We start from the raw sequence: 13,276 nt of genomic DNA, 5'->3' as shown, positions 1-13,276 counted from the left end.
AAATGATAATTGAAATTTCAATAAAATTTCTTAACTTGTTAAAGTCTCAAACATTTAAATTCACACTTATAAATATAATGAATTTCTTTTCTAAAAATAATATAATTAGTATAATCACATTAAAAATATTAAGGTCGTTAACGTCGCTGAAAGCTTTATAAATATAACAAAAAAATTATTGTAATAAGAAGAATGTCTTACCAATGTACACATCTATCTAATTAGCCATGTATAAAAAAGTTATGGGTCAATTTTAACTTGAGAAAAAAATAAACATCTTATTGTAAAATGAACCATTTTGCTAAATAAAATTTGCTTATATATTAATTTCCCCATCTAATTAGAATATGAACTTATTAGAATTGGAATAATCTCAAATCCCTAGGAAATTGGTGGTCCGGAGCCAGACATCTTATTGTGAAATGAACCATTTTGCTAAATAAAATTTGTTTATATATTAATTTCCCCATCTAATTAGAATATGAACTTATTAGAATTGGAATAATCTCAAATCCCTAGGAAATTGGTGGTCGGGGAGCTATATGGCATGAATCTAATTTAATTTGAAAAAATAAAAAATAAAAATAAAAAAATAAAAAATTACACATCTTATTGTAAAATGGAGCATTTTGTTAAATAAAATTTGCTTATATTAATTTCCCCATCTAATTAGAATATGAACTTATTAGAATTGGAATAATCTCAAATCCTTAGGAAATTGGTATGTGGGGAGCCACATGGCAGAAATCTAATTTTTAAAATTTATTAAAAGTGAACATAAGGGGCCTGGGTGCCGGCCCCAAATTTCTGGCGCTCAAGAACATTTTCCTTTCGGCCCGCCCCAAAATTATTTTCATTCAAGAAACAATGCATTCTGCATCTGTCACTTTGGCGTTTTTCAGGAGGATGTTCCCATACTGGCATATGGTTGCTACGGACGCCTCTGGCCTATCAGGAGGATTAGCTGTGCTGTGGGATCCCTCATGGATAAAGGCAAAAGCATTCAAATGCTATGCAGGCATTCTCATTTCAGCAACTGTCAGAGGCCAACTTCTTTCCATTAACATGCTGAATATATATGCTCCGTGCAGGGATCGTTTGCCTTTTTGGGAGAGGTTAATTGACTCGGAGTTATTGGATATGGAATCATTTATGCTAGCAGGGGATCTCAATGTTACATTAAAAGCTGATGAAGTATGGGGTGATGGGAGGAGATTCGATCCTTTGGGAGAAAGGCTCAGAAAAGAGTTCTTTATCAGGAATCTGGTGGACATTCCGCAAAGGAAAAGAATGCCCACCTGGGACAATAAAAGACTGGGGACCGCCTTTATTGCTAAGAGGTTGGATCGCTTTGTGATCAAATCAGAAATTATTGAAGCTTGGGGTATGCCGATATCTTACACGGGGGCTGACTATTCCTCTGACCACAGGCCCATTTATTTGGTATGGAAAGAAGTGACTCCCAGGTTTGGCTACTCTTTTAAGTTCAACAGAATTCATTTGGAGAACCAAGATTTTAATGATATCATCAGGAACAAATGGAAGGAAATTAAGGAATCGGATTCGGCCCTGTTCTCCACATTCAGAGAGAAGATTCAGAGTCTAAAGGTGATTTCGAAGGATTGGCAGATTCGCAAGAAACAAAAAAACAGTCAGCAGTTGGCAGACATTAAAAGGAAGTTATACTCTGCTCTCAATTCAACCAGTGCAGATTGCATGTCTTTTGATAAAAGAACCTATATTACAGCATTAGAAAAAGCAAAACAAAAGATCTTGCAAGAGGAGGAAGCAACATGGCGCCTCAAGAACAGGGCTCTTTGGCTCAGAGAGGGGGACCGTAACACCAAATATTTTCATAAAGTTGCAAACGCAAGGCGCAGTATTAATTCTATCTAGCATATCAAAGATGAAAAGGGTGACTTTATATCCTCTCAACAAGGCATCTCTGTGGAAGCGGTCAACTTCTTCCAGAAACAATACTCTCGGCGTCAGAACAACATATCAGGCACCCTATGGGCAGTGGATCTCATGCCAGTTATGTTCAACGAACAGGCAAATGATCATCTATTCAGTCCTATAAAAGAGGAAGAGCTTCAAGCGGTTATAAAAGCTTTTAAGAAGGACAAAAGTCCCGGCCCTAATGGTTGGTCCATCGAATTTTTTTCTCATTTTTATGACTTATTCAAAGAAGATTTGCTTGGGATGGTCGAGGCCACAAGGAGATCTGGAAACATAAACAACGCCATCACTGCCACGTTTATCGCTCTGATCCCAAAAAAAGACCGTTCCGAGTCTTTCAATGACTTCAGGCCGATTGCCTTATGTAATATCCTTTTTAAAATCATCTCCAAGATCATTGCAGAAAGGATAAAGCCGGTGTTAAATTTATATATTATAAATCATCAACATGCCTTTCTCAAGGACAGGAATATTCTGGATGCAGTGGCCATGACCCAGGAATGTCTTTTCTCAATCATTTCAAAAAACATTGATGCTGCCATTCTGAAGATAGATTTGACTAAAGATTATGATTGCGTCGACTGGGGATTCCTTCGAATACTGTTGGCAAAGATTGGTCTCAGATCGCCATGCATAAACTGGATTATGGCATGCGTTGAAAATGTCAAATATGCTGTAATTGTCAATGGTATTCCAACCAGTTTTTTCAAAGCTGAAAGAGGCCTCCGGCAAGGCTGCCCTTTATCGCCTCTATTATTCATTCTCGTGATGGACACTCTCAACAATCAGATAAGGAAAGCGGTGTCGGAACAGAGATGCAGGCCGGTAAGAATATGCAAAGATATATCTTTATCTCACAATTTATTTGTCGATGACGTGCTCATCGTTGCCATGTTGTGTAGAGCATCATGGGAGTGTTTGCAGGATATTCTCAACAGGTTCCAATCGGCATCTGGGCTGGTGATTAATAAGGCTAAATCAATGTTGTTCCACAATTATTCTGATGATGCCACTGTCTTGTGGATCGCTGATTTATTTGGCATTCCACAGTCTTCTATAAGGAGCGGATTCAAATATTTGGGCTTCTCTCTGAAGGCAAAAGGATATGGTTCACGGGATTGGTCCTGGCTAACTGACAGATTCTTTAAGAAAATCTCTGTTTGGGAAGCGAGATTTCTATCTCTTGCCGGAAGACTCATTCTGGTTCAGTCAGTTTTAGCTCAATTATCAGTTTATTGGTCCCATCTGTATCATCTTCCGGCCTCCATTATAAAAAAAATAGTTTCCATTGCGGGCAATTTTTTATGGGGAGGAAAATCATTTCAATCAAAGATAAACCTGGTCAAAATGGATATCATTTCGAGGCCGATGATTAATGGAGGTTGGGGTCTTATTAACATGAAAATCTTTGGAAGGGCCTTACTGTGCAAATCGCTTTACAGGGGTATTTTTGGGTCCGGGCCATGGAGCAAGATTATCCAAAATCGATATTTGAAAGGACGCAGCCTGGAGTTCTGGTTTCGGAGACCTTCTTTTGTTTTGAAATCGGGTTCGGCTATTTGGAATAGTTTCAGGAAAATTATTCCTTTTTTCATTCAGAATCTCCGTTGGAGGTTGTATTCAGGATCCTGTATCTTCATTGGCATCGACCCCATTGTCAATAATCTGGAGCTTCTGATCCCAAGAAGCCTTTCTCTCTTCCTCCAAGCAAAAGGTATATTCACTTGGGAAAAGCTGATTAAAGAATGGACCTCCTCTTCTCCTGTTTGGATTGGCGAGGAGGAATTACCGCTTCCTCCACATTTGAGACAGATATGGGCCTCGGTGACCCAGAACTTATCAAATAAAGGCATCCAGCGCATGGGCAACAAAGACAAATTGGTATGGGCCATATCAAAATCATCTCAGCCGGTTAGGGTGAAGGACATCTACTCTGTCATGGTTGAAGGCCTTCCTGGGGCTGCGGATTCAAAATTTCCGATGCCACTATGGAATGTGTCTTGCCCACTCAAATGCACTCTTTTTTCATGGCTGGTGTTCTCCAACAGGAACCTCTCCTGGGAGGTACTTCAAAAGAAGGGGTGGAATGGGCCGGGACGATGCTCCATGTGCCTCTCGGATCATGAAACCAATGTTCACATGTTCTTCCAATGTGCTCAGACACTGAAAATCTGGTATGAATTGTCTATATCCTTTTGTTTTCCTTATCGCGTTTTTTCTTCTGTACAGGAGGGCTACAGGTGGTGGAGTGAGCAATGCTTGTCCCTACGCTCTATGTTTGTCATGGTCATCTGGCTTTTATGGAAGTGGAGAAATAATTGTACTTTTCAAGACCTCAGAACTCCTATTGCTTCTATTCTGCTGCGGATTACAGATTCATCTGTCTCCCCTGATATGTAGGGATCTCTATTCCAACTGTTTCTTGAGGTCGTCATTGCTGCTGCGCATCAATGTTTATTTTGGAACAGAACTGTTACTTGAGGTAGTCATTGCTGCTGCGCATCAATGTTTTATTTGGAACAGAACTGTTACTTGTGGTCGTCATTGCTGCTGCGCATCAATGTTTTTTTTTGGATTTTTCTGATTATGGAGCTCTCGCTCTGTTGGTTACACATGGTCCATATGGAGATTTCTTAGTTTATTGGTCTCTTTCTGTTGTGAGACTAACTGCTCCACCCATCTGATCATCTGTAAACCTTGTACATTTCTCTCATACATGGTTTTTATCGGTTTTTGCCGTGGGTCTCCAGGCAATTCGGTTATGCTGTATTCATGGACATTATATTTCCCGTAATATAATATATATGGTTTTTTTTCTTCTGAAAAAAAAAATAAAAAAAAAAATAAAAAAAAAATGCAACCTAACAAACTCTATAACGCACTACACATTGGTATCATGAATCAAATTTTTTAAATTTATTAAAAGTCAATGCAACCTAACAAACTTTGTAACACACGAGAGTCGTTGATAAGCATTAAGACTAGGCATATGTTGAGCATATTCCTTGAGAATCAATCTAGGCAGACAATTAAAAAATAAAAATAAAATTTCAATGGATCCTCATCCACCTTAAGTTGAAATAAGAAGCCTTCGCCAATTAAAAAAGGCGTAGTCTAACTTATAGACGAAATGGTGTAGCCTAACTTATAGACAAAACGATCTCTTTCACGACATTTTTTCTAGTTAATTTTAATAAAAATATGACCAAGATTTTTAAAAACTTGAGTTTAAATTGTTTAATCTGCATAATTCGAGTGTCAAAGGGGTTTTTCCTTGTGTTGAATCCATTTATGCATTCAAAAATGTATTTTGAACAACAAAAAATCTTGAAATTGTATTTCCGATTTTGGTGAATTCCAGTGAAAAGGCCTTAAGTTAAAATAATGAGTCTTCTCCAATTAAAAAAGGCGTAGTCTAACTTATAGACGAAATGACCTTTTTCACTACATTTTTTTTGGTTAATTTTAATCTAAATCTATTCGAGATTTTTAAAAACTTGAGTTTAAATTGTTTAATCTACATAATTCAAGTGCCCAAAGGGTTTTTCTTGGTGTTGAATCCATTTATGCATTTTGTTGTAGCGGCTACAACCACCCTCCAAAATTTTGCCTTAGCTTCGTTTTGGAGCCTTCCTGCCAACCATCCTTACCAGCTTGTCTTGCATTGTCAAGTACATAGGCTTTAGCTGAGTTTCATTGGCATGCCAACCTGTGCATGTCAACTTGTTTGTCTCCCATCAAAGGTTGTCATTTCAGACTTAGGTAATTTTCTGGCTAAGATGTTCACTCTGAAAATTGCACAATTCTAGAGGGGAACCAACGTTCCTTTTAGAAATTGTGCAATCCTTGTTGGGCTGCCTGCTGAGCTCTAGAATTGCGCAATCAAGTTAGGCAGCCCTCCCTCAGAAAATTGCATAATCCAGCCCGACACTGGGCTTCAACCCAAAAATTACGCAATTCTGAGAGGCAGTGACCCCAGAAATTGTGCAATGCCTAAGGGACAAACAACCCTGCTTAGCCCAGAAACTACGCAAATCCCTTTCATAGGCTTGTAGACTATTGCATGTGCCTTCAAGTTAACCGATTACCTCCAGGACTGAGCAATCCTGATTTGCATGCATGGGCTGCTTTTTCCCGAAATAGCAAAAAGAAACATGCAAAAGGCATCCCTAAATTTTAGGGATCTATTTTTAGCAGCTTGAGGTTACATGGAAAGATCGTTTTAGAAACTTCCCTCCAAGTGTCGCTTTGTCCTAGATTTGTGGCATGCAAGTCATAACCTCGATCCTATCAAAACTCATTTGTCGAGCGCTGTAGAGCTCATTCCTCACATCAATCTTGCAGCTCTGACATCCCACAACACATTTAGGAGTCTTCGACACACTCAGCTCAGTTGTTTCTGGGTAAGTCTGTTTTTCAAGTCATTTGTTGCTTTTTTGTCGCTTTTCTTATTTCACTTTGTATGAATGTTGTTTGTTTGGTTTTGTTGAGCGTTTGTTGTCGTTTTAATGTATATTAGCTTGTAGAAGCATATTTTCAATTTTATTTGCATCTCACTGTTGTCGCATGCATGACACTATTTTTCACTAATGGTCGTCGTTGCGGCGACTATTTTCACACACATGCATGCGTTCTCGTTTTATGAATCATGCATTCACTGTTTGCATGCATGATCATTCACTCTTGCTTACACTCAGTCTTGCCATGCATTCAAATCCTTTCATGTTTTTAGTGGCCCGTCGGCAGGTCTCAGTTGCCTTGGCCTGGACCTTGCCTTGCCTGGACAGAAATGTGCATTTCTGGAAGTGAAGGCTTTGCCTTCCCTCCAGAAACTGCACAAAACTGGCCAGCACTGGCCTCTAGGCTTGCATTGCGTAATTCTGGGAGGTAGTGCCCTGCTGGCCTAGAAAATTGCGCAATGCAATGTCTGGGCTTGCATGTCCTTGCTGATTGAAACTATGCATTCCGCGGTTTCAGTCCTCAGCAGGCCAGGCTGGACTGTGCATTGTGTATTTCCAGTATTCAGTCAACCTCCTGACAGCCCGTACTATACCTTCCGTAGTTTTGGTAGTCAGTCTCCCAACCTCCCTGTCGAAATTGCATAATCTTCACAATCAGTCATACAGGTATGTTGCAAGTTAGTCCTCAAGTTTGTTTTGGTTTTCAACTGATGGATTTCTTTCCATGAGTGTTGTTATGTCTCCAGGTATCACAGGTGTTCATCTGCTTCTCAGTAGCACAAACACAATGGCCTCCCAGGGAGCAGGGTCAAAGGATATCGTTGAGAGCGCAACTGGAGATGCAGTTGAGTGAGTGTATATGAGCTTGCTTATCTATGAAGACACCAAGTTTTTCATAGACAAGGATATCAAGATGAAATGGTCACAGCATCATAGAGAGCAGCACCATCGGCAGCATCAGAGGGTAGCAGACCTGCGCACGACAAAGGCAAGAGGAAGCTTGTTGACAGCGCGAAGGTGGAGCAAAGCTGCAAGTTCAAAGCAAATCCACTTGTGATGAAAGAAGCTTTGGAGATTGAGGCTAAGAGGTGAGAACGCGACAAGAGGATCGCGCAAAGGAAAAGAGACAAACAAAGGGTGGAGGAAACAGAGAAGGAGTTACAGGAGTTGAAGCGAAAAACTTAGGAAAGAACAAGAGCTACGTAGAGCAGAGAAGGAAGCGCAGAAGGAACAGATACAGCAGGAGGTGCAACATGCACAGACTGATGAAACTGCGCCATACAGGTTATAGACCCATCCCAGCAGCTGGCACAGAGCAGACAAGGTGAGCGGTGTTGACGATCGCATGCACGGGTGTTCAGTAGCATGGATGTCATTGTGTGCACGCATGTGATCCCACCCATTGGCACACTCACCAAGGCAAAGACAAGAACCAAGTCCAACTGGAGCTGAACATGTACTTCGACGAGTTGATGCACATAGCCACCAACACACACTTGGAGATCAACGCAAACATTATGCATTAGTATGTTGTTGGTCCGGCTGCACTCAAGACTATGATGTGCATGTTATCAAACGAGTTGGACAAAGGTGCCAAATCAGTGTACCCGAATGCAATGGAAGCAAGACTTCGCTTTCAGTAGGATGTCACCATTGAGCACGCGGACACCATCATGAACTACCAAGCTTGACATCAGTTTGCTACCGTTGACCATCACGAGGATGTTGAAGAGTTGGTCTTCCCACAGTTGTCTGAGTCATAGTAGTGTATTGTATGGCTTGCTCAAGCCTATTTTGTCTCACATGGGTACATGTGCTAATTGTAATGTAACATCTTGTAAAAGTGAAAGACTAAGTGTCGATAGTTGAATGTAACAGTCATGTAGTAGTTGAAGAGTCGCGAGGGTAGGTGACGAGTCACAAAGGGGAATGTCAAGGGTCACCCCACCCTTTGCTATTTATAGAACCTCATAACTCATTGTACAAACTTTTGGGAGCCAAGCTTCCTATAGGGGTATCTTAGAGAAAGCTTGGAGTGTATTGTAACGAACCTTGGCTTCTCCACAGTTCAGAGATAGTATAACTCTTTGGAGGAACAGGCGGCAGTGACTGTAACGTTCCATTGTCGAGACTAGTAGTTGGACATGGTTGTGTGTATGATTAGAACTTTCACTTTCTTAATATAACAGAACCAACACGTTTCATGCATATGTTGTTATTGTATTTCAGCTATCTTGGTTACTCTAATGATATATGTATTTGTTTTCTTATGCATGTACGTATGGACTCTTTCTATATATGTATGTATGAATCTTATTAAGATGTGTTGTTGGTTTAACCATCACTTTGGATCGTTAGCTAACCTGCTTTCCAGCTTGTGATGTATCTTTGCTCGTGTGTTCCCTTTCAAGCTGTGTGTTTCCACAAGTTTCTAAGAGGCGCACTCATTGCCCATTCCATGTGTTAGAACCCTTCATACACCTTCCTTGCCTTGTTGTGCTGGTCACACCCTTGCTACCAACAAGGACATTCTGCTTGCCTCTACACACAACCACGGTCAAGGCGATACCGTATGAGCCACTGTTGGGACTCCTAAACCAAACGGTTTGAGGTCTAGTTAGGACTTCTTACCGAGAAGATCCCTTGACATGTTGGCGGGTCCAGCACCGTCAACATTTTGGTGCTAGAAGGAGGGCCAGATGAAATTTTGAGCCCTTACATCCTGTTTTGAATCTTCTCATATCCGTCATCGATACTGTTAGGCTCATCCCTCCGCGATGTTTCTCTAATGCCGAACATCGTGACATCACGAGGGAGTTTTTTGATCTCTTGTCGGAATTCACGTATGGTGGTGAAGGCGAAGTGGCCTGGCCTGAGTACTTACAAGACTTCTATGCATTTATTGATGATGCATATGACTTCTCTGATGAAGAGGCCAACTTGTTGCTTTCACGCACACTTCACGAATCTCCACAACAATGGTGCAACAACCTGCCACCTGGCAGCATGCACTCACTTCAGCAGTTCTTTGATCTCATTGAATCTACTTTCCATCATTTTGTTCCAGAACCTCCTAACAAAAAACTGTTAAAACAACAGAAGACTCTGCAAAAATCACCTATCAATTTTTGGCAGCGCTTCTGTGTATTGTAGTTTCAAGCTCCAAAAAGCTAGATGAAGTTTCAATCTCCTTGGGACGGATTTGAATATTGTCTTAATAAATCGGTCAATCCCAAGATGAAGTTGAAGTTAAAACCTCGCTCAACATACTTCGGTGATGGAGCTGCGCAATCACAGACGAACATAGTCGCTGTCACAAGGGATTGTCCACCCTCACCTCATCAAACAATTCCACCACCACAAAGTGATGTGGGAGAACATGCACACACGTCTGTTCAACTGTCATATACTACTAGCATCACTTCTCTCAATTTTTGCGCAGATTTGGTTGTGAAGCAAATGGATTGTCACATGCATTTGCTACCACAACCTCTGTCTTCGTGTTATGTTGATCCTCTGGATTACATTGTCTTGTGTTCTTCCGTTCCAGACTCTACACCTGTTGTGAACGAGGATCAATCCATCGACAAAGTTAGTGTTGCACAACCAACCTGCGCTGTCATTTACGATGAGTATGACTGGGAACTTAAACATCAAACCACGCGCGAAGGATGATCTCCTTTTGTCCGCGTCTCCTCCACTTTTCCCTAACATCTTTGGTGATTCCACCATCTCTGATTTTCCTTGTGTAAATCCACCTACGGATGCACCCTTTGTTGATCATTCATAGAATACACCAGATGTCAGTCCATCATTCAACAGTGGAGAGGACAAATTATTCATTGAAAATCCACTTGCATTTTGACCTGTTTTTTCTGGAAACGTAGAGGGTGAACATTCTTGCTTCTCATCTACCCCTCTATTTGATTTATTTGATCATGAGGATGCCGATGAAATCATTGATTTTTCTAATCATAGTTGTTGTGATCTATTTACTCTCGTATTCAATCACGATGTTGATTCTATCACTATTGATTTTTCAAAGCCACATGTTTATGATGATATATCTGTTGACGAAGTCAAAACCCCGCAGACAGTCGAGGCACTTTAGTCCGAGTTGATGGTCATGTCAGGCCCTCACTATCCTGAGTTTGGTTTCGCTTCTGATCAGGAAATTGTTGAAACAACTGAGGCTCCTCATCACTCATCTGTATGCATTGAAGATCAATCCCACACATAAATTTTGCTTCCTCCACTCGAACTACAAGATCCCTTCGCTCATGCATTGGAGGAATCTTACACAGTGTACTCGACGCAAGTTGTATTTCTTTATCTCGTTTTCTTGCATGTCACATTCAAGAGAATGCGTATGCTTAATGTCCACACGCAATGTCACACAACACCATGGTAAGTCCACAGATTGCATGTCATGCGCTTATACTCATTTCTGTTACATGGACGCATTTAAACTCGGATTGTGTTTGTCTTCATTGTTATATCTTTCATGTTTTGTGCAATTGCGCTGTTCGTGAACCATGCCTTCACCAACATGGGTCGACCAATGAGCCGGTGGCTGCATTGGAATTATCACTTCATGTGATCAGGCCCATGCATCGTTAGTTTAGGAGTAGGAGTAGTGTTTGCTTCTTACTTTTTATGTTTGTTTGCTTATTTGATTGTTTTCTTACTCACTTGTTTTCGCATTTTGCTTGTGATCTTCTCTCTTTTAGTTGTTTGTTTGTTTATTTACGTTCGTAGGTTAGTTTCGCATGAATTGTGTGCAGCTCTTGAAACAAGCAAGTGTAAAGTCCAAGAGGACTTGTGCAGTTATCAATACTTAGTTATCTGTTGTCCTGTCTCTATATGTAGAACTTTTTATCTTCATTCCATGATACGCCAATGGAAAATACGTGTTGTTCAAAGTGAACCTTGATGAAAACACAACGCTTGCACGCTAACTAGTATCACCTACTGTAGTCGGTTGTTTTGGGTTAACTCTTGTCGGCTCAGTCAAGTAGAGTAAGGTGAGGGGGAAAACCTTAATAATTATGTCAGAGGTATATACAAAATACTTCTCTGAAGGAATAATCTCTTCTGCTCTTAATAAGTCAGGATCCCTCTTCTGCCTCTAAAATCAATAAATGTTATGCACAGTTTTGAAATTGAAAAATGAAAAATATGAAAAAAATGAAAAATGCGTAAGGCAAAAGAAGAGAAAGGCTTCCTGTACAGAGAGGTGATGCAAGTAACTCTGTTGGGGTACTAACCAGGCTCGCTGGAAGTGGAGTGATGGTTGTGTTCCTGCGTGACTCTGTCAGGGTACTGTCCAGGCCTGTTGTTAGTGGAACAACACTAGAGATGAAACTTAAACTCTGACTATCATATTGCTTGTGTACCAATATACCCCTCATCCCAATCAAAACAATATTGTTGACTTGGCTTGGAATGTGTGCTGACCGACCAAGAGCATGGCAAGTGCTACATCTTTCAATCAAGCTAGTGTGGGAGTCAAGATGATTAAAGAATTGAACAATACTTACGGAGGTGTTAGAATTGCTTTCCACAAAACAAGGTTCATTCAGAGAGCTAGAGTTCTAACAGTGTGTCACCAAGTGTTGTAGCGGCTACAACCACCCTCCAAAATTTTTCAGCTTCGTTTTGGAGCCTCCCTACCAACCATCCGTAGCAGCATGTCTTGCACTATCAAGTACATAGGCTTCAGCTGAGTTTCATTGGCTTTCCAGCCTGTGCATGTCAAATTGTTTGTCTCCCATCACAGGCTGCCATGTCGGACTCAAGTAATTTTCTGGATGAGATGTTCACTCAGAAAATTACACAATTCTGGAGGGAAAACCAACCTTCCCTCTAGAAATTGCACAATTCTTGTTGGGCTACCTACTAAGCTCCAGAATTGTGCAATCCAGCCAGGCAGCCCTCCCTCTGAGAATTACGTAATCCAACCGGACACTAGGCTTCAACCCAGAAATTACTCAATTCTAAGAGGCAGTGACCCGCTGACCCCAAAAATTGCGCAATGCCTGAGGGACAACCAGCCCTGCTCAACCCAGAAATTGCACAAATCCCTTTCCCAGGCTTGCAGATTGTTGCATGTGCCTTCAGGTAGACCGGTTCCCTCTGGGACTAAGCAATCCTGATTTGTATGCATGGGCTGCTTTTTCCCAAAATAAAAAAAAGCAATATGCAAAAGGCATCCCTAAATTTTAGGGATCTATTTTTAGCAGCTTGAGGTTACATGTAAAGATCGTTTTAGAAACCTCCCTCCAAGTGTCGCTTTGTCCTAGATTTGTGGCATACGCGTCATAACCTCAATCTTGTCAAAACTCATTTGTCGAACGCTGTAGAGCTCATTCCTCACATCGATATTGCGACTTTGACATCCCACGACACATCTAGGAGTCTTCGACACATTCAACTCAGTTGTTTCCGGGTAAGTCTACTTTTCATGTCATTTGTTGCTTTTTTGACGCTTTTTGTATTTCACTTTGTATGAATGTTGTTTGCTTGGTTTTGTTGAACGCCTATTGTCGTTTTAATGTATATTATCTTGTAGAAGCATCTTTTCAATTTTATTTGCATCTCACTGTTGTCACATGCATGACATTGTTTTTCGTTGACGGTTGTCGTTATGGAAACTCTTTTCACACACATGCATGCGTTCTCATTTTAAGAATCTTGCATTCACTGTTTGCATGCATGATCATTCACTCTTGCTCACACTCAGTCTTGCCATGCATTCAAATCCTTTCATTTTTTCAGTCGCCCATAGGTGGGTTTGGGTTGCCTTGGCCTGGACCTTGCCTTACCCAGACAGAAATGCACATTTCTAGAAGTGAAGG

General features: G+C 40.8%; 1 protein-coding gene across 1 annotated transcript; it reads left to right on the top strand.

The window, feature by feature from the left end:
- Positions 1-867: 867 nt before the first annotated feature.
- Positions 868-1,896, top strand: LOC149179405 (uncharacterized). The gene has a single exon (XM_089422455.1). The coding sequence runs from the start codon at positions 868-870 to the stop codon at positions 1,894-1,896; it is 1,029 nt and encodes a 342-aa protein (XP_089278581.1).
- The last annotated feature ends 11,380 nt before the right edge of the window (positions 1,897-13,276 follow it).

Source organism: Pinus tabuliformis, chromosome 4_1 (genome assembly GCF_031772625.1).
Source record: "Pinus tabuliformis cultivar Carrire ecotype Pingquan chromosome 4_1, CPIR1, whole genome shotgun sequence".
Classification (NCBI taxonomy): domain Eukaryota; kingdom Viridiplantae; phylum Streptophyta; class Pinopsida; order Pinales; family Pinaceae; genus Pinus; species Pinus tabuliformis.
This window is presented reverse-complemented; position numbering and strand designations above follow the sequence as displayed.